The following is a 23,319-nucleotide window of genomic DNA, read 5'->3' as shown; positions in this document are numbered from 1 at the left end:
AAGGACAAGTGTGAGTGAATGGTTCAGAAATACATTATTGAAGCTAAAAATACAGATGCTCCTTGACTTCCAATGAGGGTTATGCCCTGATAAACTCATCATAAGTTGAAAATATCATAGGTTGAAAATGCATTTAATACACTTAAACTACCAAGCTTCACAGATTAGCCTAGCCTACCTTAAACATGCTCAAAACACTTACATTAGCCGGCAGTTGGGGAAAATTATCTAACACAAAGCTATTTTACAGTAAAGTGTTGACTATCTCATGAAACTTATTCAATACTGAAATGACAGTGAAAAACAGAATGATTGTTTGGTCCATAGTCAAAATACGGTTTCTACTGAATGTATATGGCTTTTGCACCATGGTAAAGTCTAAAAAGATAAGTAGAAGCATCATAAGTTGGAGATCATCTGTATTTTAAAAAGAAGTCCCATATTCTACATTTGGAGAGCTTTTAGTTCACCCTTCCCCCACCCTGTTAAAATTTGATTCAAAAGAATTCTGTGGAATATATAGGGTAACATGAAGTCATTTCTAAACAAAGAACATTTACAAAAGATGTGGATGATGTCTTAAACCTCATTGTAATCCAACTATCCCAAGTAGTCAGCACCGGTAAGCACTAGTCCCTCTATTGAAAATTGAAATTCCAATTACTGATTTTTCAAAAGAAGACATTCTCCTCCACTTACGAAATGGAACAATGAAAGAGGGTTTTCTGTTTGGGGTGACCGGGGAGAAAAGGAGTCTTCACACAAAGTCTTAGTTCATATTCAGCCCTCCTTTCCCTGAAACCACATCCCCAGGATTTATCTGGTTTGTTTGTGAAAATACGGGAAAACATTTTAAGTCGAAGAAACTGATCAGATGACTTAATTACATTTCTGCTTAGTTCAGCCTGTAACTCAGACTGTTAGAGAGAACTTAAGTAGCCCTTGGTTTGAACCATCTGTCGCGAAAATGTGACATATGTTTGCTTTGTTTACTCAACAACCAAGTGTAAACTGATACACTGAACTAGAGGATCCCCGAATGGTGTGGCTATGGGTGTGTGTGTGTGTTGGAGGAGAGGTGTCTGATGAGGGCGTCTGTCTCCTCATACCTACCCTGGAGGAACACAGGTACAGCACAAGAGGAGTGCGGATCCGTAGGATGTCCCCCGGTTTTGGGGCGCGCCCCGAGGCGCAGACCCTCTTTGGCGACTCCACACAATGTGCAGCCCGCCTGCAAGCAGCCGCTGCAGCCGAGGGGCGCGCCTGGCTGATGTGTGGTTGAATGGAGAGCGGCCCAACCCTCCTCCTTCCTCCTCTTCTTCTCCCCGCCCTGACACCCGGGCCTCAAACTTCAACCAAAGCCCGTGCCCTTTTCAATTAACCCCCCTCGATCAAAATGAGCCATTCTTTTCTGTCCTCCCCGGCGGCCCATTGTCTGGCGTGATAGGTTTGCAGATTTGACAGCTGGGCGCACACAGATTTGATTCAAACTCGGTCTCCCCGAGAGATGAACTTGGACATCAGCAAAGATCCCGAGCACTGCGGGCTGGCTCCTAGACCGGTCTTCGGACCCAGTGTAGACTTCGGTGCCCCGGGCGTCCCCCGGCGTGCGAGAAGGGGAGCGTGTGTCAGGGGTGGGGGGCGGGGGGTGAGCAGCGCGACTGGGAACCAGCAGTCGCAGGGGTTGGGGCGAAGGGCTGTGTACATGTTAGGCTTTTTTTTTTTTTTAATGTACTCTCGAAACAGCCAAGATGGAGGTCAGCTTATAAATTTCCTAAAGCCAGGTCTGGCCGGGTTTAAATGCAGTGGGCTGGGGGCTCCGCTTTTGTCTCCTTGTCGGAGCTCGAGGAGAGAGGTAGAGACTGCGTGTGCATGTGTGCGTGTGAATGTGAGTGTGCACGCGCTGGCGTGGACGAACGGGTGGGCGCATCCCAGGATCGCCGCTCCGGCGTCCTGGGTCTGAGTGTGTCTTGAACGCACCAAGTCTTGAATCACAGCCACTAGTGACGTGGGGGAAAACTTTGTATTCCGAAGAAGGGTCTGGCTCGATTGCCCTAAGAAGAAAGAGCGCTTGTGCCCGTGTATGTGTGTGTGTGTGTGTATGTGTGTGTGTGTGTGTGAGAGAGAGAGAGAGAGAGAGAGAGAGAAAGTGTCTGGCATCACCCGCGGCCGGCTGCAGAACGCTGCGTGTCCTGTGCGCGCGTGCTGGTCCGGCCGCGGGTCCCACCGCAAGCGGGCGTGTGCAGCTGCAGCTGCCTGGCGGGCGAGCTTAGGAGGGGGCTGGAGCTGCGGGGCGGCGGGAGCAGCAGCAGGCCGAGGGTCCTCCGGCCAGAAGAAATCTGGCCTCGGAACACGCCATTCTCCGCGCCGCTTCCAATAACCACTAACATCCCTAACGAGCATCCGAGCCGAGGGCTCTGCTCGGAAATCGTCCTGGCCCAACTCGGCCCTTCGAGCTCTCGAAGATTACCGCATCTATTTTTTTTTTCTTTCTTTTTTTTCCTAGCGCAGATAAAGTGAGCCCGGAAAGGGAAGGAGGGGGCGGGGACACCATTCCCCCAAAGAATAAATAAGTAAATAAACAAACTGGCTCCTCGCCGCAGCTGGACGCGGTCGGTTGAGTCCAGGTTGGTGGCATTTGGAGTTTTTTTCGTTCTGTTTGGGAACCCATTGCCGCTTCCCGTCCCTCTTCCCCATTCCTTCTTCCCCCCTCCTCCGGCCACCCCTTTCCTTTTTGCAGGCGTCTCCCAACTTTAGGGCCCGGGGGGCGCTCGTGGCGCCGGGCTGCACCTGCCGGGGCGCGCGGGGACTGCGGGCCGGCGCGCTCGCCCTGGGCTGGGGTGCGGAAGCGCCCGAGTCCCGGGCACCGGGCGAGGGTGTGAGAGGAGCGGACACCCAGGAGGGAGCCGAGGACGCGCGGAGGGTAGGGGCGCAGGAACCGGGTTTCAGCCCCAGCCGGGACCTCAGTTCCCCCTGGCTTGGCGGCCTCTGGAGGGAGACGAGTTCCGGGGAGAAGGAGGGCGGCGACAGGGGCTAGGGATTGGCGATCGGAGTGGGGAGGGCCGGCGGCTGAGCGAGCTCGCTGGCTGACGCGAGGAGGGGGAGGCCAACTTCCCGGGAGAAGGGGCTCTTTCGGCGCCAGGGCTGGCTAGGGAGCTACCGCCGCCGCCACCGAGGGCTCGGACTCCAGGCAGCTGCAGGCTCCGCTCGCGGCGCTCGGAAAGTACCGTTTATTTATTTATTTGCTTGCGTTCAGCGTCTCGGGTTGAACCCGACAGACACCCCCTTGGACTTTAGGAACCCTCTTCAGACCTCTCCAGCCCTCATCCCCATCCCCGTGTCAGCGGCCCCTGGAATACACTCACATGCACCCCGACCTGGGTGGGGGTGGGTCCTCACCCCGGCGTTGGAAATTCCCCAAAGGCGGGAACGGGGGAGGGGAGAGGGTTCTGTGGGGGGAGTCTCCGGCGCTCTCCGCTCTCATCTCAAAGCGCGCCCTCCCTTCCAGGTTGGGTCGGACCTGAACCCCTAAAAGCGGAACCGCCTCCCGCCCTCGCCATCCCGGAGCTGAGTCGCCGGCGGCGGTGGCGGCTGCCAGACCCGGAGTTTCCTCTTTCACTGGATGGAGCTGAACTTTGGGCGGCCAGAGCAGCACAGCTGTCCGGGGATCGCTGCATGCTGAGCTCCCTCGGCAAGACCCAGCGGCGGCTCGGGATTTTTTTGGGGGGCGGGGACCAGCCCCGCGCCGGCACCATGTTCCTGGCGACCCTGTACTTCGCGCTGCCGCTCTTGGGTAAGTCGAGGCCCGCCGCGGGCTTTCTTACCCGCTGAGTCTTTCCTAGGGTCGCTTGCAGCAGCCCACCCCGCCCTCCGCGCCAAAATTTGGGCGCGGGTGTGGTGGATGTGGAAGGAAGAAGTTTCGTTTTGGGGAATGGGATCGCGAATCCCCGGGTTAGGGAGGCGGTGGCGGCGCGGTGCTGCCCGAAGCTTTTCGGGCTTGGTTTTGATTTCCTGTGGTTTTTAATGACCCAGCTTGGCGGGGGACTAAGGAGCCCTCCAGCCCAGGGCCCTGCACCCACAGAGAGTCTCTGGGAGCTCGCGGAGCCGCGGCGGGCAGGTGGAGTTGGGGAGCATTGGGGCCGGGAGAGCAAACTTGGAAGAGAAAAGTTTTTCCCGAGTAGCTTCTGGGCGCTCTCCGCCCGGCGGACCGCTGACCACGGCTAGCCTGCCCCGCGCCCAGCGCGCGCCCGGTGCCCAGTCCGCGCCGCACTTCTCCTCGGAAAACGCCTGGGTTTCAGCCGGGCGGAGCGGGTGGCTGGAGCCGGGGGTGGCCCGGGAGCCCGGGTCGTTGCTCAGGCCAGGATGTCCCGGGGCGGAGGGCCGACGTGCGCGGTGGGCAGCGCAGGCTCTGGGGGCAAACCCTTGAAGCCGGCGGGCTGAGCCTGCGCCACCCTTCCTTGCGGGCCCGGGAGGAGGGGAGAGGAGCTGGAGTTCCAGGGGGCGGGAAAATGGACTCCCGGATGGTCGAGAGGTGGACCCGCTCCCAGAGCAGGGCGCCCCCGAAGGCTGATCAAGCATCCCTGACCCAGGCGCGCGCCCTCGCCCGGAGCAGGGGCGGCCGGGGTTCCCGCCCGCCGCACTCAGGCTCCCTCCCCTCTGCCCCGCAGACTTGCTCCTGTCGGCCGAAGTGAGCGGCGGAGACCGCCTGGATTGCGTGAAAGCCAGTGATCAGTGTCTAAAGGAGCAGAGCTGCAGCACCAAGTACCGCACGCTAAGGCAGTGCGTGGCGGGCAAGGAGACCAACTTCAGCCTGGCATCCGGCCTGGAGGCCAAGGATGAGTGCCGCAGCGCCATGGAGGCCCTGAAGCAGAAGTCGCTCTACAACTGCCGCTGCAAGCGGGGTATGAAGAAGGAGAAGAACTGCCTGCGCATTTACTGGAGCATGTACCAGAGCCTGCAGGGTACGCGTGGAACCTCCCCACCTCACCCCGTGTCCCTCCCCGAAGGCAGGCGGGCCCTTCGTCCCCAGGCCAGCTGATCTCATCCTCCACTCACTTCTCCCCAGCTGCAGAGTGAGGACCTTTCATTGGCCCCCAGGGACAACGGCAGCTGGTGTTTGCTGGGCTGACCAGCATTGTTGGGCCTGGTTGTTGGAAAACCCATGAGGAGGTCGGGGGCTGGGGGGAGGGCCACCCCCGGGACCCCGCTGACCTCTCTGAAACCTGGTCGGAGTATGGGAGGAGGATCCCACTAAAAGGCCGGGCCCCAAGGAACCCACAACTTCTTTCCAAGGAGAGCCAGCCTGGGGCTTTCGCTGGCCTCGCAATAATAATAGGAAGGCTTGCCCTGCATCTGGTCTGGACTTTCTTCCTGTCTTGTTCCCTTTAACCTGCTCTGATGTAAGATGAAGTATTGTAAAAGGTCCAGGAGAATCCAGTCTATCTTCGCCCTCCCCACCAAACGTGATCAAAGGCAGATGTGTGAAAAACCATTTGTCATCTTAGATTAGCTGAGTCTTGAACCAGCTGGTGTGGTTCAACCTTGGTTATCACAGAAGTAGCTCAGGGAGAGAAAGATCCACTTGTCACAACCATCCAGTCCATTGGGAGTGTTTTGGTCCTCGTAAGCCAGAGGGGGCTCATGTTTGTAAACCTAACACAAACATCTTGTGTGTTCATTCTCGACTGAGACTCACACTGTAATTTGTATTATACAGATTTGACCTGTCAGCGGTCACTTCCTCCAGAGTCTATTAATGAAAACCTGTTTCAGAGGTGGGCTGTTTAATAGTCATGGTACCTGCTTTCCAACCGTATGCCAGGTTTTGGGAGCAAGCAGAAATAAGGGTCTTTCCTGGGTCACCTTTCTTCCATTGGCTCCTGGAGGCAAGCAGGGCTCGTGACGTCACCGGCTCTTTCCTCTCTGATTTCTGTTCCTTTGCAAAGAGTGGGAGAGTTTTCTGGCAAGATCGGGCTGGGTTGTTCTCCAATATTTTCATGGCACTCTGGGGAGAACAAGGACAACAAAAGCAGGGGAATGAAAAGAAATAACCATAGCGAAAGAGATGCATTTGAAATCTTTCAAAGTTTCAGCGTCTTTTTGTTACACAATCATAACATAATTAGAATTCAGATTCAGCAGCAAAAACCTGCTTGAAATATATCTGTTTTTCTGATCTGAGCCCAATCTTTCTGTTGTTTTTAGGAAACGATCTGCTGGAGGATTCCCCATATGAACCAGTTAACAGCAGATTGTCAGATATATTCCGGGTGGTCCCCTTCATATCAGGTAAGCAGATTTCTACTTCCACGCTGATGCATTTGTGTGCTTGAATTTGTTGGCTTGCGTTCTCTTTGGCTCTCAAAGAGCGTATAAGTAGATAGTTGAATGGCACAGTGTTTCTGGGAAATTAGAAATAGGATGATGATAATGAAGAGGCATAATGCCTAGAGATGATTGTATGACTTGAAAGTAATTCTAAATGAAGTAATGTGGTATGGTGGTTTGGAAGAGGTTCGAGGGAGGTGACTTGGTTTTTTTTTTTTTTTTTCCACATTAAAATATGATTGGCCATCTCTTGCAAAGGGAGTGCCATTTCTGTCTGTAGGTGGCAATCGTATTCTCTTCTTGCTGCATACCTTACATAGTGCCTCCCTGGAAATGGGATCTTTTCAGATTATGCCACTTACTTTACAAGAGGCCAGAAGATAATCTGAGATTGTTGAAAAATTTGGGATGAATTCACTTGTCTGCCTTTGATTTAAAAGATTAAGCTCTGCCATTTGTTAACAATTCTTTTGCTTCTATTTTTTCCTGAGCAAGTGTGTGCATTTATGAGAGAATGTACTCCTGCCCCAACGGCCCTTTTAAATGTAGTCTCACTTCCCATGGTTTGTTTTGTCTCTCTTTGCAGTTCTATGTGTGGTTTGGAAATGAACTTAGTTTTAGAATTAAGTTTTTTGTAGCATCTGCATTCAGACAGCCCATAAATAAGCAAGGCAGTAATTTATCTTTATGACATACAGATTCCAGACTAATGTTGTCTTTATTTATTTACAGTTTAGACATTTTCTCAAGTATATATAGCCACCACAAATTATATGTCTCTCAGTGGTTAAACGTGATGGGTAATGTTGAATTTGATTCTATGAGATTATGGTTTGTAACTGGTGAGAGTGTCTTGGTGTTCTAAATGTTTTGCGTTTTTTTGTTGAAAAGCCACAGAATCAAGGGAGTGTATAAATACTGATATTTTATTTGGGTGTATTATACATGCATTCATCCATTCACCAAACATCCATTGAGCACCTACTATGTTCTAGCTATTGTGGTTTGGGCAGTGAGCCAGTCATCACCTTGCCTTCATGAATCTTAGAGATAGCCAGGAACTGACATTTATTAAGTCATGTTATTTGCCAAGCAATGTGTTAGCAGTGTTACATCATTAACTTATGTAATAATCAAGTGCTTCTTAGGTATTATTATTTCCATTTTATAGATGATTAAATTGAGGCACAGTGAAGTTAGGGAAACAGCCCCAAATCACGAAAGTCTTAAATGGTAGAACCAGAATTGAAACTCAAATTTGTTTGATTCTAAGCTTTTGTAACGTCTACCCTTTGCTACTCAGAGTGTGGTTCTTATACCGGCATCATTGACATTGCCAGGGAATTCGTTAGAAATACAGGATCTCATTTTAACTACTGAATCAGAATACACATTTTAACAAGATCCCTGGGCTGCCTGCTTCATATGCACATGAAGCTTGAGAAGCATTTCTCTACATTATTCTGTCTTTTCCTTCAGAGGAAAAGTGTGTGTGTGTGTGTGTGTATGTTTGTGTGTGTGTGTGTGTGTGTCTGTCAGACTGTTTTGGCATAAGATATAAGGATACGAGTTTAGTATAAGAGGAATTCAAATGTTTCTCTGAGTAATGCCAATAATTTCCACTCCATGTCACTAGTAGTGCTTTCTGTCCCTTTGATCCAGCCAGGACAGTGGTTTAAGCAGTGGAGAGATGTACAGACAAACGTATGTGACCACCTAAGCTCTCCTGGGAGCGGATCTGTAGAAACTGGGATGGGGTGTTGCCAGTGGAGTGCCAGAGGCAAACCTGACCTTCATCCTGCTTTTGAGGGACAATGCCTGTTACCTACTGTCTGCCCTGTGGACTCCTCAGTCTTTGTACTATTGCCTGGAAGGGTATGAACCTCTCCATGGTCATTGATAGTGAGAAAGCAGGCAAGGAAGAAGGGCCGTTGGGTTTTAATTTCAGAATTTCTATGAGCAATGGTTTTTGTTTGTTTGTTTGTTTGTTTGAGACGAAGTCTTGCTGTGCCACCCAGGGCCCAGGCTGGAGTGCAGTGGCATGATCTCGGCGCAGTGCTGCCTTTGCCTCCTGTGTTCAGTGATTCTCCTGCCTCAGCCTCCCGAGTAGCTGGGATTACATGCACCTGCCACCACGCCTAGATAACTTTTGTATGTTTGGTAGAGAAATACATGTCACCATGTTGGCCAGGCTGGTCTTGAACACCTGACCTCAAGAGATCCGCCCACCTCAGCTTCCCAAAGTGCTGGGATTACAGGTGTAAGCCACCATGCCTGGCTGCAATGGGGTTTTTATTATTTTTTTAAAAACTTTTCTTTTTAGAGACAGGGTCTTGATCTGTTGCCCAGGCTAGAGTGCAGTGGCCTGATCACAGGTTACTGTTGCCCCAGACTCCTGGGCTCAAGCGATCCTCCTATCTTAGTCTCCCGAGTAGCTGGGACTACAGGTGTGCCACTACACCGGCTAGCAATGGAGTTTTTTTACACTCATTTTCCCTCTCAGAGTTGCTCTTTCATTTGTATAATGAGGCAATTGGAGTAAATAATCTCTAATCGTTACAGTCCATGGATCTGAAAAAAGGTTGGGCTCATCTCTAGAATTCTTCCACAGTTCTCTTACATCACCTTCTCTACCCTTGCAATCATTTCAACTGTTAAGGAGGCATGGTCATTCTCAGATACCACTGGTTTGTCTGAATTTATGAGTATTGGACATTCTTCTGCATGGGCCAAGTTTCACTTATGCATTCCTTGGATCCCATTCGCAGGCCAGGTTTCTTTTCATAGCAAGTATGATCTGGAATTTGTGAGCCCTGTCCTGCCTAGAACCCAGAAATCATAATGAATTAGCCAGAGCCAGAAAGGCCTTGTCTAGAGCTCCATTTTCTATCTCAAGGGCATTGGCTTTAGGTTCCAGCACTAATGAGCTTTGACCTCTGACAGTGACTGTGTTCCTTAAGTGGGATAGTAAAGCCAAATGGAACCTTGAGAGGCTTTAAGTCATTGAATAATGCATATTATCCAGTTTGGCCTTTATAGGATGGAAAAGGGTGGAGGAACAGGATGATAAATGTTGCTTTTCACAGTTTGAATCTGAGCTTTCTAGAACATCTCTTCTGTCTTGAAAATTTATCTGAGGAAGCCAGGACAACAGTGTCTCTGCTTTTCACAGATATGGTAGCAATCAGAGTTTCCATATTTGGATTTCTCTGCCCAACATGAAGAGCATGTTTATCCACATATACTAAGGGTGAGCTGAATCCTCCCAAGGAACAAGACATGTTTGACATTCTTGTGTTTCCATTTTCCTTGGATTCCTAAAACCCACAGTCATTTTAGCCATTGTTTGCTTGCTAACCACATAAAAGGCCTTGCTGAGGTATTATCAGTGGCCCGTTGGGAACAAGAAGGAGAACAAAAATGAGGTGGAATCTAAAAACCGTCCTGTTTTCAAGCTTGAAATGCAGAAGGGAAACCAAGTAGCCAAGTCAGGAGAGAATTGCAGAGGGAGGGTGGAGGGCTGCTTTCCAGAAACCTGACAGCGGAAGCCTTTGGCCCCTGGGGCACGATTAAGGGCTTGAGGGGGTATGTTTCCTGTGGGGTGAGGCTAGTGTGGGTTTTAGGGGCCTGGAACATGAAGTGAGCGGGAGGACACACAGGAAAAAGTGAGCCGGCACAAGAGGATGTTGGAGGAGAGGCAGGAACACAGAAGTGTCCTAGGATCCCAGAGGGCAGAGCTGTGTGGGCGCTCAGAGGCTCAGAGGCAGAAGCCACCATGCACAATGCACTGTTTAGCATCTGCATCTCTCCCAGCCAAGCTCTCTGCTCTTATACCTCTGTTCTGCCCCTGCTTTTCCTCCTCAGAAAAGTTCGAGACACAGAAGTAAATAGCGATTTGAAAGGATGATGAACCTGTTGGCAATTTTTTTTTGGGCTCTCTGGAGTGGGAGAGCAAAGCAGTGAGAAATTTTGAAAATACAGTGAGTGCTAAGAAAAGCCCGAGGATGGGGAACAGAGGGAGGACAGAAGCACCTTTTTGGCAGCAAGGTTTAAAACTATTGATTGGGAGACTAGATTTTTGTAGAGAAGTCAGGAGATGCCACGCCTTCCTTAAAATACAATCACAGTTGATGATATTGCATGCAAGAATCAAGTGGATAGATGGTAGGGAAAGAGTAATGTTAGGTTTTGAACATCCTGATTTGCTGGAAGAAAAAGTCTCAGCTTCTGGCGCCCATCATCTTCCTACCAAGTGCTAGAAGTGGCTTTGACCTTTCCAGGAAGCCTTAGGATCTTCAGATTCGTTCCCAAGTAATTAGAAGTGGTTTGCTCCAGGATGAGATGTACCTAAACTCTCTTTTGAGTCTTGCCTCTTTTTTTCTGAGTGATTCTGTGAATAATTAGCCATGTTTAGCATTTCTGTTCAAATGCACCATCATATTTAAGTCATTATTTTTTAAAAAGTTATCACAAAGTCTACATGTTGGAGAAGAGCCCTGTAACATCACCTGCTTTCTTGTCAGGTCATGGTGAGAGAAAGCGTTGTAAATACCAGCTATTAGGGATCGTGGTGGTCCTTTTCTTGCACTCAGCTCTCTAATCCTGGTGTTCCTATATTTGAGAACCCCCATTCGTTTCCTGTTATTTACTCTGGCATATGGTAAACTCCTTAGTGGGCCAGTGAAGGCCCTGCTCTCCATCTTGAAGCCCCACACCCCCTCTCCACTCAAGCTCACTGAGCCAAACAATTCCCCAAGTATTTCAAGTGCATTCACTTTCTTGTGCCTTTGCACATGGCCTTGCCTTTACTTAGAAAACTTCTATCAGTTCTTTAAGACCAAGATCAAATTTCGCCTCTGAAGGCCTTTGCTGGAATCCCCCCAAACAGGCAATTCTACTTAGGGCTCCCTCATGCTCCATCGTGCTCTTGCCGTTATGGTAGCCATTAATCATAGCATATCGAGAGGACTTATTTATGTGTCTGTTTTTCCCACTGGAAAGTCGGAGACTTGCTTCTTATGCCGGGTGTCAACTCAGCACCAAGCATCCTTCTTGATCCTGAGCCGGCATTCTGTCAATCACGAGTGGTTGAATGTTAGAGAAGAAGGGTCCCTAGAGATCTAGTCCAGCACTCTGTTTTTATAGACTTGAAGCTCAGAGAGGGGAGGGGATTGGACAGAGTCACAATGCTTGAGGGTGGGCTTGGGGACCATTGCCAGGTCATGGCACTGGTGTAGGGGGAGCCAGGGTTGGCTCCTTTCTGTCTGCATACTCTCTGGACCAGCCTCATTCATTCTGGAGACCTCAGCCACCACTTACATTGATGACTCAGAGCCTTCCTTCCTACTGCAGCCTCTCTTGAGCGCTAAACCAGCATTTCCAGCTGAGTCCTGGACGACTCCATCTGGCGGTGTCTCAGTTAACTCAAACTTAGCATGTCCAGAATGGATCTCATCATCTCTCCTTTGCTTCTTACACGCTCTCTTCCTGTATCTCCAGTTTTATTTAATAGCATTATTGTCTTCCTAGTGATCTGCACTATAAGCTGTGGAGTCATCTCCGTCCCTTCCACTGTCTTCACCCCTTCAGGCTGACCCATCACCAAGTCCTGCTGAAATTACCTGCTGTCTTTTGAATTGCTCCCCTCTTTCCACATCATGGATATAACTGTCTTATCTCTCACTTGAACTCTGCATGGGCTTTCCAACTGACTTCCCTAGCTTCTCCCAGTCCAACCTGACCTCCTCATTCCCAGGTCTTGTGCACCCTGGTGACTTCCAGGAACACTCTGGCTTCAGTCTTCCTTCACTCTTTTACTAACTGGCTTTTGATCTCGCCCCAGCCACCATGTATCATAGACAAGACAGGTTGAGCAGCTGCCGTTCTACCAGCACTCTAGGCAGCTTCATCCCTCCATACCTTTGCACCTGCTGGTGCTGGGAGAAAGAACACATGCTCTGGAGTTCCACCAACCTGGGTGAATGAATCCCAGCTCTGCCACTCACCTTATCTTGAGCTCACTGTGCCTCAGGTTCCATGGGTGTAAAATGGGATGATGATAATGCCTACTGTATAGGTTCTTTTGGATTAAAGATGTTATATGTAAAATATCCAGTATAGTGCCTGAAACATACTTGGTCCTCAATAAATCTCAGTCCTTTTTAAAGCTACACTAAGGCGATGTTGGCTTGGTCCTGACTCAAGACTGGGACTCTTTTCAGCAGACCACATTGCCCCATCAGAGAATGATGATTCTATGTCTTGCAAAGGGTAGCAAACCTGAGCCTTCAGGAAGACTGCTTATAAACTACCTTGGACAAGCAATTAAAAATCTATCCTCTATCCAAAAGGCCCTAGAGCAAAGTCCTGTCTCTTAATCACCCGGCCTGAGGCTTAGCTACCCTGTAGGGAAGGTCTTCCTTATTCCTGCACTGAGTCTGTCCTTTTCCCTTGGATCCCTGTCCTTATGGTCTGTGGTCAGAAGTGAGTTGGTTGCAGCTGGTGATCACCTGGGGTGGGAGCTTTTCCTGTGCTTAAGGATTCTTGTGATCAGCCTTCCCTTCCAAGCTTGGCTGATTCCTATTCCTCTAACCTCTCCCCATAAATCTTTCCAGTACCCCTCATAGCGGCAAGAATTACTGCTCCCTGAGAAGGGCATGCCTTAAACCTAGGAGATGCTTCCATCTGCAAAGGCTCTGCTAAGTACACTTACATTTCACTTTCACAGACCACTACTTTTGGTTTTTATTCTCTCCCTCTCCTGCCCCTCAGCAATCCATTTTTATTGTAGAACAATAGGAAATTGCAAACAGGTAAAAAAGGAAAAGAAATTTCAATCACCCAGCGTCCTACCACCCCAAAATAACTGCTGTAAACATGCTAATAGGAGCCTTTTCCAATTTTTCCTATATATGTAAATATGCATAGATGTGTATGTACATACATGTATACATACATGTTTTTTACAAAAATGGTGTCATAATCTACATCTACTCTCTGATTACCTGCTTGATGATCTGAAAAACCTATGTCTTTCTGTCTCACTAACGACTTCCTAAAGGTAAGATTTTATTATTTAGATTAAATGTCAACCTCAAGAAGGTCCATGAACACAGGACATGCTAGTATCTGTACACTTGTGGCAAAGACCCAAATGTTCCAGTGAAGGCTGTGAAGGTACAGACAGTTAAATATTTTGCATAGAGTTACTGTAGGTTACCAGAAGAAGGGAGATAAAACATCAGTGAGTGACAGGTAATTGCACGAACTGAAGATTGTTACAAGGTGCAAATTATTTATAGCCAATATGTCTGTCCTCATTCCTTCTTAGTCCTCTGAAGTATTTCTTTTTGCCATCTCTTGATTTTTCTGCTGTCGAAGCTTGTTCTTTCCAAGGGATGTCCTTTTTGTTTTTTGTTCTCTGGGACGCAGTAGCAAATTCTTAAGAGGAGGTATCAAATTGGGGCTTGTTTGGTAAAAGAGTATGGATCCAGGAGTCAGGAGATCTGTGTTCTGCTTCTAGCATCATTTACCCCTAACTAGCTGGGCGACCTTGGGCCAGTGTCTGCAGATCCTGAGAGTCATCTGCTCCTTTTGTAATTTGAGGTCAGTGGCCTAGAGTGATCTTTAACATACTAGGTTGGTGCAAAAGTAATTGCTGTTTTTACCGTGACTTTTAATATTTTCCTTCCTTTTTGAAGGGCCCGTATATTGAATCTTGTGTAGTTATTCAGTTAGTTATTCTGGAACTATTTTTCTTTCTAGCATTTTATTCATGCCAGCGAAACTTGTGATCTTGGCATATGTCTTTCATGTTCATAACTTTTATAAAGTATGATTTATTCAATGTATACCTTACTTTGAACTAGAATGTATTTAAGGCATCTTATTTGAATACATGGAAGAAGATAAAGTACAAAAGAAAATAAGTAAATGCAGAAAACAGGGGAAAAGAGAAAATGAGAGTAGGAAAGAGAAAATGAAGCCAGGAGTGAGCTCAGTAGACAAATACATGCTACAAGATTATATTTCAAGAAATTAAATGATCGGAAGTGCGGCGTTGTTTCACAAACGGATAAATAAAACCACTGGATCTGTAGATGCAGTAGGATCTTTGGAGGTCATTCTAGTCCCGTCCCCTTATTTGACTGATAAGAAAGCAGAATTCCATAAATTGATAGGACAATGCAACATAAATTGTCTAGGACAGTGATGACAAGTAAAATTAGGTATGTGTTTGCCTGTAAGTGGGTATTTGAAACTCTCCATATCTTGGCATTTCCCCACCTCAGTTCAGTTGTCTTTCACCTGTTCAAATCTGTGCTCCCCCCTTAGGATACTACACTTTATTTTCTTTGTTTCTTTTAGCATGAGAGCCACAGCCATTGACTTTAGTTAAGGAGGTAGTTGTTCATTGTTTTGGAACAAGGGTTAATTAATAGGTCTCTGGCAACAAGAACTAGTGGCTGGAATGTTAATTTTCATATTTCTTGGCACCCTTCAGGGTTGTCTGTAAGGAAAAGTGAGAAATTATTTGTTGCGTTAAGCCCTCTCAGCCCTCAGATTTTTTTTAAAGATAATCTTTCATTCAGAGTTTTTTGTTAAAGGAGCTAACCACTTCCTGTAATTTAAAGACTCAACTAGCTGGGTCAGTGATGAAAATGAATGGGTAATTTGCATAAGAGGCTAATTTATTATGTCTCCTGGGCATTTCTTTCATCTCTCTTTCCATTCTAATTAATGTTCTAAGAGGGTCTATCGCCATATCAGAAACTAGGGGTGAAAGCAGCTATTGTTAACCTTTATTATTATGATTTTTTATCTTCTGTAATCTTTTAACCATTTTCTTTTCATATCCAGGATTTACGTAGACAGGGCTGTGGGGTATATGGAGAGATTTTAGGGGTGTACTCTTTTACGATCTTTCTTCAAATAGTAGGCTGTTGTAAAAATAAAAATGACTCAGGATGGCTCTCCAGCCACAGGAGGATTTGCAAAACGTATAGAAGTATGCAGCTATGGTGGCAGAATTGTTTCTAAATACAAGCTCTCAAAAACATCTTTATAAACACGTATACAGACACATAGGCATACATACATTTGTATATCTGCCTGCTCACATGTGCATATTTTTATAGAGTATGTTAAGTGTGGATATGATAAAATATTTTGCCCCAAAAAGATCTTCCTTGACACGTGTTTCAGTTGGTCCTGGCTGTGACAAAGGCAGCTGTGTGTGCGAGTGTGACACAGCTGAGGAAAGGCAAGAGAACAAGCAATTTCTTCGAAAATCAATTGCAATTTACTCGTACTAAATTAGCCAAGGGTCCGCCCCATCCACGCATTAGCATATGACAGACTTTTAATCATTTGGTCAAGTGGCCTATTTTTGGTCAAACTGCAGTTCCCTTTGGAACTCTGCCTATCCCAGAACTGTGTATTCTCCTCATTGAATCCTCAGTCTCTTTAAAGGGGAGGTGAGTGAGCAAAGAGGAGTCCTGCTGGGGAAGCCCCTACCCTGTGTCCCCTTCCCCTGCCGTGTGTCCTGCACTAAGCTGCCTTTTCACAGACTTACGTTCTTCTGGTCCCCCACCATGCTAAAAGGTACGTATTGTGCCCTCTCATTTCTGAGGAGAAAAGCTGGGATCGGAGAGGTTGAGTAACTTTCTTAAGGCCACACAGCTGATACCTGGAAGAGTTCAGATTCACTTCTTGTTCCTGTGACTCCAAAACCTGTGCTGTTTCTACTGTTAGGTGATGAAATTTTAAGCACAGACGAGGATCCTTTATTTAGAAGGAGCTATCTACTCCCTTTTCTCCCTCTTTAATTCCCAGCTTTCTCTTTGTTCTTCCACCCTAAAACACTGTTTGACAAAAGGCCTTTAAAGTTGCAATATACACCAGTACCTATTATTTTAATATTTGGGCCTGCAGTCTGATGGGTTCTTAATTGTCAACCAAAATCCAGAACACGCGTGCTATTAAAACCATTCCTGCGGAACTGCAGAAATATTAACCAAAGAAGCAATTTCTGGATTGTATATTTTTTCACTTCAGTGTGAGGTGGAAGGCTTCTAAAGTGGAGCAGAATGCCTAGGGCCATTTTTTGTCATGTTGTCGTATAAATAGCATTACACAGTGGTAAAAAAAAAAAAAAAAAAAAGGAATACATAGTTTAGTCCCACTTTAAGATGACCTAATGTGCTATTCATTTGTCTTCCACCATGCTGGTACCACTTTCCTCTAGGTCCCTGTGAACTGTGTAAGAAACACCATGCCAGTTGTGATTTCTGTTGTCCTTTGCACATGATCGTTTGTGTACAGTTAATAATGTATGAAAATAAGTATTGATTGCATTCTTTGTAGGAAAAGGCCAGCAGGTTTCTTAAAGCCCATGTTTATGAAATGTTTCATTGATTCCTGTTACTACGCGTTTTGAATAAAACACTTGATGAATAAGATACCAGGAGATCCCTGAATTCCAGAGAGTTCTCAATGGAACCACTTATATATATTCTTCTAAGCTTGGGAATGGCAAGTGGCATTTGAATGGGAAAAGAAGTGATCAGGCTGAACATACTCCCAATTCGAAATGGTTGCATTCCACATGATACTTAAAGAGAAGTAAAAATGATAATTACAGCAGCTGTGAATTGCAGCAAGCTAGGTGTTTTATGTGTCATAACTTGCTTAAGCCTTGTTCAGTAGAGGTACTCTTAGCCCCACTTGGTTGGTGGATAAGGGAACTGGGGCTCAAGTGAGAAACTTGTCTTGAGGGCACACACTTAAGAAGTGGTATAGCCAGCATTCTCATCCAGGAAGCCTGGCTTCAGAACTCACGCAGTAGCACCCATTTGCACGTATATAACATGCATAGGAGAAATAGCCCAAGAAAATATCCCACGAAAGTGAAGTGCACGAACTGCATAAAGGATTATTAGATATTTTTTACTGAGTGATATATATGTGGGTATATGATGCATATAATATATATATAACATTACATTATATATGTTACATATATTACATATATACATTATATATTATTTTATTAATTTTATATTTATTTTATTAATACAATATATAATATATTATTTTATTAATATTATATATGTTACATATATTTATACTTATTTTAGAATGAAGAGAAGAAGAGGTAAGTTTTTATAGTCTCTATCAGTTTTCAGTTTTTTAGTATGATAGAATGTCATTTCTGCCAAATTCATTCATCAGATATTTATTAAGAACTTACTATGAGCACAGTAGGAGGCTCAGATGATTCAGAGGTAAATAGGAATTGTCCTCTAAGCATTTCCCTTTTTGCTTTAGAGATAGACATAAACAAGATAAATTATGATGAATGAGTAGAACCCTGTAGAAAGCTCACATACGGCCCTATGGTGGGAATAACGGACTGGATGGTGTTGCGGGTCAGAGAAGGCTTGCAGAAGGGGACTTTTAAGCTGGCTTTTGTGGAATAGATAGGAGTTTGGTGAGTAGAGCTGACTGGGGAGAGCATTCCAGGCAGAGGCAACAGCCTGGGCAAAGGCACAGTGTGTCCAGGGTTTGCCACGGCTAGAGCAGCAGGTATGAGGAGTGGTGTGAGAAGAACTGAGCAGAGAGGCAGGTTTGTCACACTCAGGGGCTTGGCCTTTGTCATCAAAAATGGGAAAGGAAGATGGCTAATTTGTCTCAGCATTGCTGAAATTTTTAGATTGAATCGCATGAAATTGCCATTTTAGTAGGTCAACATGGTAGAATAGCAACAATTTCAGACAGTTCAACTTAATATAGTTTTGTGTCATAAAAGCACACACAGGGGCTCTGGATGCTTCTCGACCAGAGAAGGACATAAGACCTGCTGTGGGTGAGTAACCCCTCATCGTAGAAGGTACCTTCTGGGAAAACAAAAAATGAGGCCAGGAGCCCTGTGCTATTAGCCTCAGCTCCAGGTGGAAATGGAGCAAGAGCAAGTGCGGGTCAAGTTCAAACTCCTCCCTTCCAGTTGCACCTTCTTGAGGAGAAAGCATGCACAAGCTCGGAAGGCAAAGGCCAGTGCACGGAGCCCACCATTTAGGTGCCGAGGGCAGGGAGGACAGAGGAGCAGGAGTCTCTGAGGCAGGCTGGCTGTGTCTCCCTGGGTGGTCCTGGGAAGGTGTGGTGGGGGCAGGGTAGGGGGGTACAGGTAAGCAGAAAGACAGCAGAGCAGACAGGGACCAGCAGGAATCAACCCAGGAAGCTGGGTCATCCTGAAAGGGCTTGGCTGCTAGGAGGCATTTTGGCTTGTGGTAGGAGAAAGGTGGTCTCTGACAACGGTTCATTGGGACCCTGTGGATGCTGAGTGGCATGGCTGGTGTTAGGAGGCCTCCCCTGGTGGACAGTGGGGATGTGCACAGTATGGGTCCCTGATAGGATGGCTCCCATCTGCCTTTCTGCAGGGTCCCAGCCCCAACCCCAGCACTGCGCTTTGTCCTGGGCTCAGGGTGGACTTCTGCTCTCTCACTTGGGAGCAGTGGCTCAGGTGTGGGTGCCTGGCTCCCTAGGCAGTGTTGTCCTTCTGCCTGGGAGGGATAGTGCTGTCCAGCCTTTCTTGGACCTCTGGAACCGTGCTGGGTAGCACCCGTTTGGAGGACTTGAGGTATGGGCCTGTTTATTCATTTATTTTGTATTTACTGTTTTCTTCCTCTGACTCCCCAGTCTTCTGCCTCGCCTAGCTGTTTTCTGTGCCAAATTCTCAACTCGATTCAGAACATTTCTCAAGAGAATGTCTCAACGAAAACTCAAGTGTTCTAAATGAAGGGAGTTGTGTTCATTGAAAGCAGTGCCCACTCACCCCAGGGAGCACCTGCTTGAGGGGAGAGGATGGGGAGGAAGGGAAGGAGGGCTGGGAGTGCCTATGCAGCTCACAGAGCTGGCTCCTAAGAAGCTACTGAACCCTCTCTGTGTGTCCTACCCTGCGCCCATGCTGTGTTATGACATTGTTTTTATGACATCAATGGGGCTGGGGTGGGAAGAGGTGGTGCTGCCCTTTTTAGCTGCTGGTGATCCCTGGGAGGAAGGGCAACATGTTCCTAGGGCAGGACCTACCGGGTGAACCCTCTGCATTCATCCCAGAGATAGGGCTGGCAACGGGGAGGGGCAGGGGATGAGGTCATGGTGATCCCCAAAAATATGTGTGCTGCAGAATAGCACGGTGGCAAGGAGCAAAAGCCTTGGAGTTAAGCACACTCGGGTTTGAATTCCATGTTCCAGCACTTAGTAGCTGTGGGACCACAGGTAAATAGTTAGTTACAATGTTCTAGGTCCTGGATGTGTAAATGGGGCTAATAATAGTATCCAGTTCATAGGGTTGCTAGAAGTAACACTTAGGGAATGTTTCATTTGTTTTTGGCCCTCCTGAGCTGTGCAGGAAACAGGGGTGGGTGGGTGGATGACTGCCAGCGCCTTCTTTTCCTATGCATTCTCACTCCCTTTCTCCTCCTCCCTCAATACATTAGCATGAAACAGGAATAGTAGATGATTTGAGTGCATGCAGATCTCTTCTGCTCTGAAAAGAAAAGAAACACCAATAGCCATACCCGAAATTACAATTACCAGTCCGTCCAAAACATTGATTTTCTACTCTACACTTAAGCAGTAACTCAGGTTTTTTGCAAACTTACTGTGTGCCAGGGAATGTGCTAGCTGCTGGGGAGATGGTGGTGAGCCAGAAAGTGCAGAGTGCAATGCCATGTAAAGAAGGGGAGAAGGAGAGAGGAAGAGAACTAGGATGCAGAAAGGAAAGTTCTGGAAGGGGATGGCAGAGACTGGAATGCGGGGATGTGGGGAGTGGATTCCAGGTGAGCTAACACATCAGTGGAAAAGGAAAGGGCGTGTACTCAGCCAGCACAGAAAATTAATACTGAATATGCCAGTCCTGTGTTGAGTGGATGTGAACATGGTGGAAACCTAGTGTTTTTTTTCTTTCTGATGATTCTCAAGAATGTTTAAAAAAATGCAATGTTTGCAAACAAAGTAGAAACAGTTGAAGCATTGTTTTCTATTAGCAGTATAAGGTTCACTGGCTATGGGTATTTTTTCCTTCTTGCTTTCCAAATTATAATTTTAAAAGATGAGGCATTTCATATTCAAGAGTTTCCTTTGTCTGAAATAAATTATTCATTTCTACTCAGTTTCAGAAACAATGAACATAATACTTAATGCATCACAATTAAGCGGGTGCAGCTTCACATAAAATTATGTTCCATGCATTTTGGTGGCAAACAGAGCAGCGTATCCTGTATCTTGTCGACATTTGTTCCTCATAAGCAAAATATAAAGAAGTCGAAGCCCAGAAATGTGTTTTCTTTCCTCTCATGGTGGAGGGGGGGTAACTTTAGACCCAGGCAGCCTTGTTTTTGACATTCCACAGCTGTTGGTGGCTTTGTCAGTATGTAGAGAAAGTGAACTTACTGCAACTATCTTGTGCATGGGGTCAGGTGAGGGTCAGAATTCTTGAGCACCACACATTTATCTCAGTCTTCTTTGTCTGGCTTTGAGATCTGTCTAGAATCCTCTTGTGGAAGGGCATTGCCTGGAAATGACTTCCTTTGGGGTTTGGTGGCAGCTGTTTTTTTGAATACTGGCTGGTTGGTCATGTGGCGGTTTTCTGAGGATCTGGCCCTCAGATATTCTTCCTGTGACAAGGTTCCTCTTTAGGAAAATAGGCATTGCCAGCAAGGATCAAGATGTCCGTGGACGTCCACTTTAGGCTTGAAGATATTTAGCTGTACTGGTTCCCAGGAGCATTTTTTGGGATGCCTCTGACTCAAGTCCCAGCCCTGAGGTCAGAGTGAAAGCTGGCTCTGGTTGCCAAAAGGCAGTTGTCAAAGAACATTAATTGTGAAATGTCTGCTGGCCTCCCATCAGTAGGGTAGGAGATGCTTTCTTTCTTTCTTTTTTTCTTTTTCTTTTTTTTTTTTAAATAAAGTCAGGGTCTCACTATGTTGCTTAGGATGGTCTCGAACTTCTGTTTCAAGCAGTCCTCCTGCCTTGGCTCTCAAAGTGTTGGGATTATAGGCATAAGCCACCATGCCTAACCAGGAGATGCTTTCATAGGCTATTTCTTTCTTTTCTTTTCTTTCTTTCTTTCTTTCTTTTTTTTTTTTTTGACAGAGGCTCTCTTTGTTGCTCAGGCTGGAATGCAGTGGCACGATCTTGGCTCACTGCAGCCTCTGCCTCCCAGGTTCACGAAATTATCCTACCTCAGCCTCCTGAGTAGCTGGAATTACAGGCACCTGCCACCACACCTAGCTAATTTTTTTTTATTTTTAGTAGAGACGGGGTTTCACCATTTTGGCCAGGCTGGTCTCAAACTCTTGACCTCAGGTGATCTGCCTGCCTCGGCCTCACAAAGTACTGGGATTACAGGCATGAGCCATTGCACCCGCTCTCACAGGGTATTTCATTTACTCTTCATAAAAGCCTGAGTGTAGCCTTGAGTGTGCATGAGGGGCATTATTCACATTTTGCATAAGAGGAAACCAAAACTCAGAGAAGTCCAGTGACCTGCCTAAGGCCACATAGCTAGTTGGTGGCAAATCCTGAATTCGAGCCAAGTTTGTCCAGCGGCAAAGGCCTAGTCCTTTGCATGCTACCCGCCTTGTTGCCTTTTTGATTGTCAAGAACAAAAGTAGCTAGATGCAAGATGGATCCTCAGCTACCTCTGTTTTAAGCACTGTTCGTATTTGAACAGAAAAAAAAATTACATGTTTTTTATTTTAGAGAGGCTTAGGAAGAAGGCCCTGGACTTGGCCAGAAGTTTTCCTGGATGCCTCCCTGTCCTTGACCCTAGTTTCTTTCTTTCTTTTTTTTCCCCCTTGTGAGAGAGAGTCTCACTCTCTCACCCAGGCTGCAGTGCAGTGGTGCAATCTTGGCTCACTGCAACTTCAGCCTCCCAGATTCACGCGATTCTTCTGTCTCAGCCTCCCGAGTAGCTGGGACTACAGGCATGCACCCCGACACCTGGCTAATTTTTGTATTTTTAGTAGAGATAGGGTTTCACCATGTTGGTCAGGCTAGTTTTGAACTCCTGACTGCAAATGATCCACCCATCTTGGCTTCCTAAAGTGCTGGGTTTACAGGCATGAGCCATCGTAACTGGTCTTGACCCTGGTTTCTGTCTGGTGCCTGCCGTGGCTGGCTGGACTCACTGCAGAGCCCTCCAGGGATCCTGGCGCTCTGTGCTTCCACTTAGGTACCCATGACCTCCAGTTCTGAAGTTCCTGTGGCATCTCTTGCTCTGGTATTTCCTATGTGGCAAAGGCCCCCGGGGAATTGGTGGATGAACTCTGATTTTTGTGAAGCCCTCCTTTAGAGTAGGTCCATCCAGCTGCGTGCTGGGTAGTCCCATCTAGATATCCTGGCCATAACTCAAACATGGTCTGTATTGAACTTGCCTTCTCTTTTAATCTTTTGGACTGAGGAAGAGGCGCATTAGAACCTTAGGGAGATATTTTTATATTGGCGGTGGGGGAGCAGTGCTCTAGTAGAAAGGATGTAGATTTGGAGTCAGACTAAGTTTGCATCCTGACTTCATCCTTTCATAACTTAGGCAGGTTGTTTAATACCTTTAAGCCTCAGTTTCCTGATTTGTAAAATGTAGACAGTATCTGCTGTGCCGTGTCATTGTAAGGACTGGATCTGTGTTATGAGACAGCGTGTTGAAGCCTATCACCCAGTCACAGTGATAGAAGTTCTTAGTTGAAGACAAGAATCTGTTTACTGGCCTCGAGACATTGCACTGCACCTGGGAAGGGCAGGTAGTCCGTGTGCTGGTCCTTCCAGCTTTCCAGGGCGGAAGTGGTGAGGGTGCGTTTCTGACTTCGTGGCTGCTCTCTGGAGACTGCTCAGTACATTTGCAATTGCCACCCTGAGATGCATGACCACTGATAGCCTGGCTTGCCTGTAAGACAAAGCAGCCCCACCATGCAGTAGATGCCAGCTGTATACCTC

General features: G+C 46.9%; 1 protein-coding gene across 7 annotated transcripts in view; it reads left to right on the top strand.

Annotated features, from left to right (window-relative positions):
- Positions 1-1,733: 1,733 nt before the first annotated feature.
- The window catches only part of GFRA1 (GDNF family receptor alpha 1), a 209,759-nt gene continuing 188,173 nt past the window's right edge, over positions 1,734-23,319 (top strand). The window contains exons 1-5 of one of the 7 annotated variants that reach the window (XM_063670307.1): positions 1,734-1,784; positions 2,507-2,627; positions 3,509-3,793; positions 4,668-4,961; positions 6,205-6,288. In XM_063670307.1, coding sequence (XP_063526377.1) covers positions 3,676-3,793; positions 4,668-4,961; positions 6,205-6,288 — 496 coding nt within the window. In that variant the 5' untranslated portion in view covers positions 1,734-1,784; positions 2,507-2,627; positions 3,509-3,675. The other 6 variants (XM_063670306.1, XM_063670304.1, XM_054436187.2 and 3 more) reach the window with 6 other exon arrangements.

This window comes from Pongo pygmaeus, chromosome 8 (assembly GCF_028885625.2).
Source record: "Pongo pygmaeus isolate AG05252 chromosome 8, NHGRI_mPonPyg2-v2.0_pri, whole genome shotgun sequence".
Taxonomy (NCBI): Eukaryota; Metazoa; Chordata; class Mammalia; order Primates; family Hominidae; genus Pongo; species Pongo pygmaeus.
The sequence above is the reverse complement of the archived record's forward strand: the minus strand, read 5'-3'. Positions and strand labels throughout refer to the sequence as shown.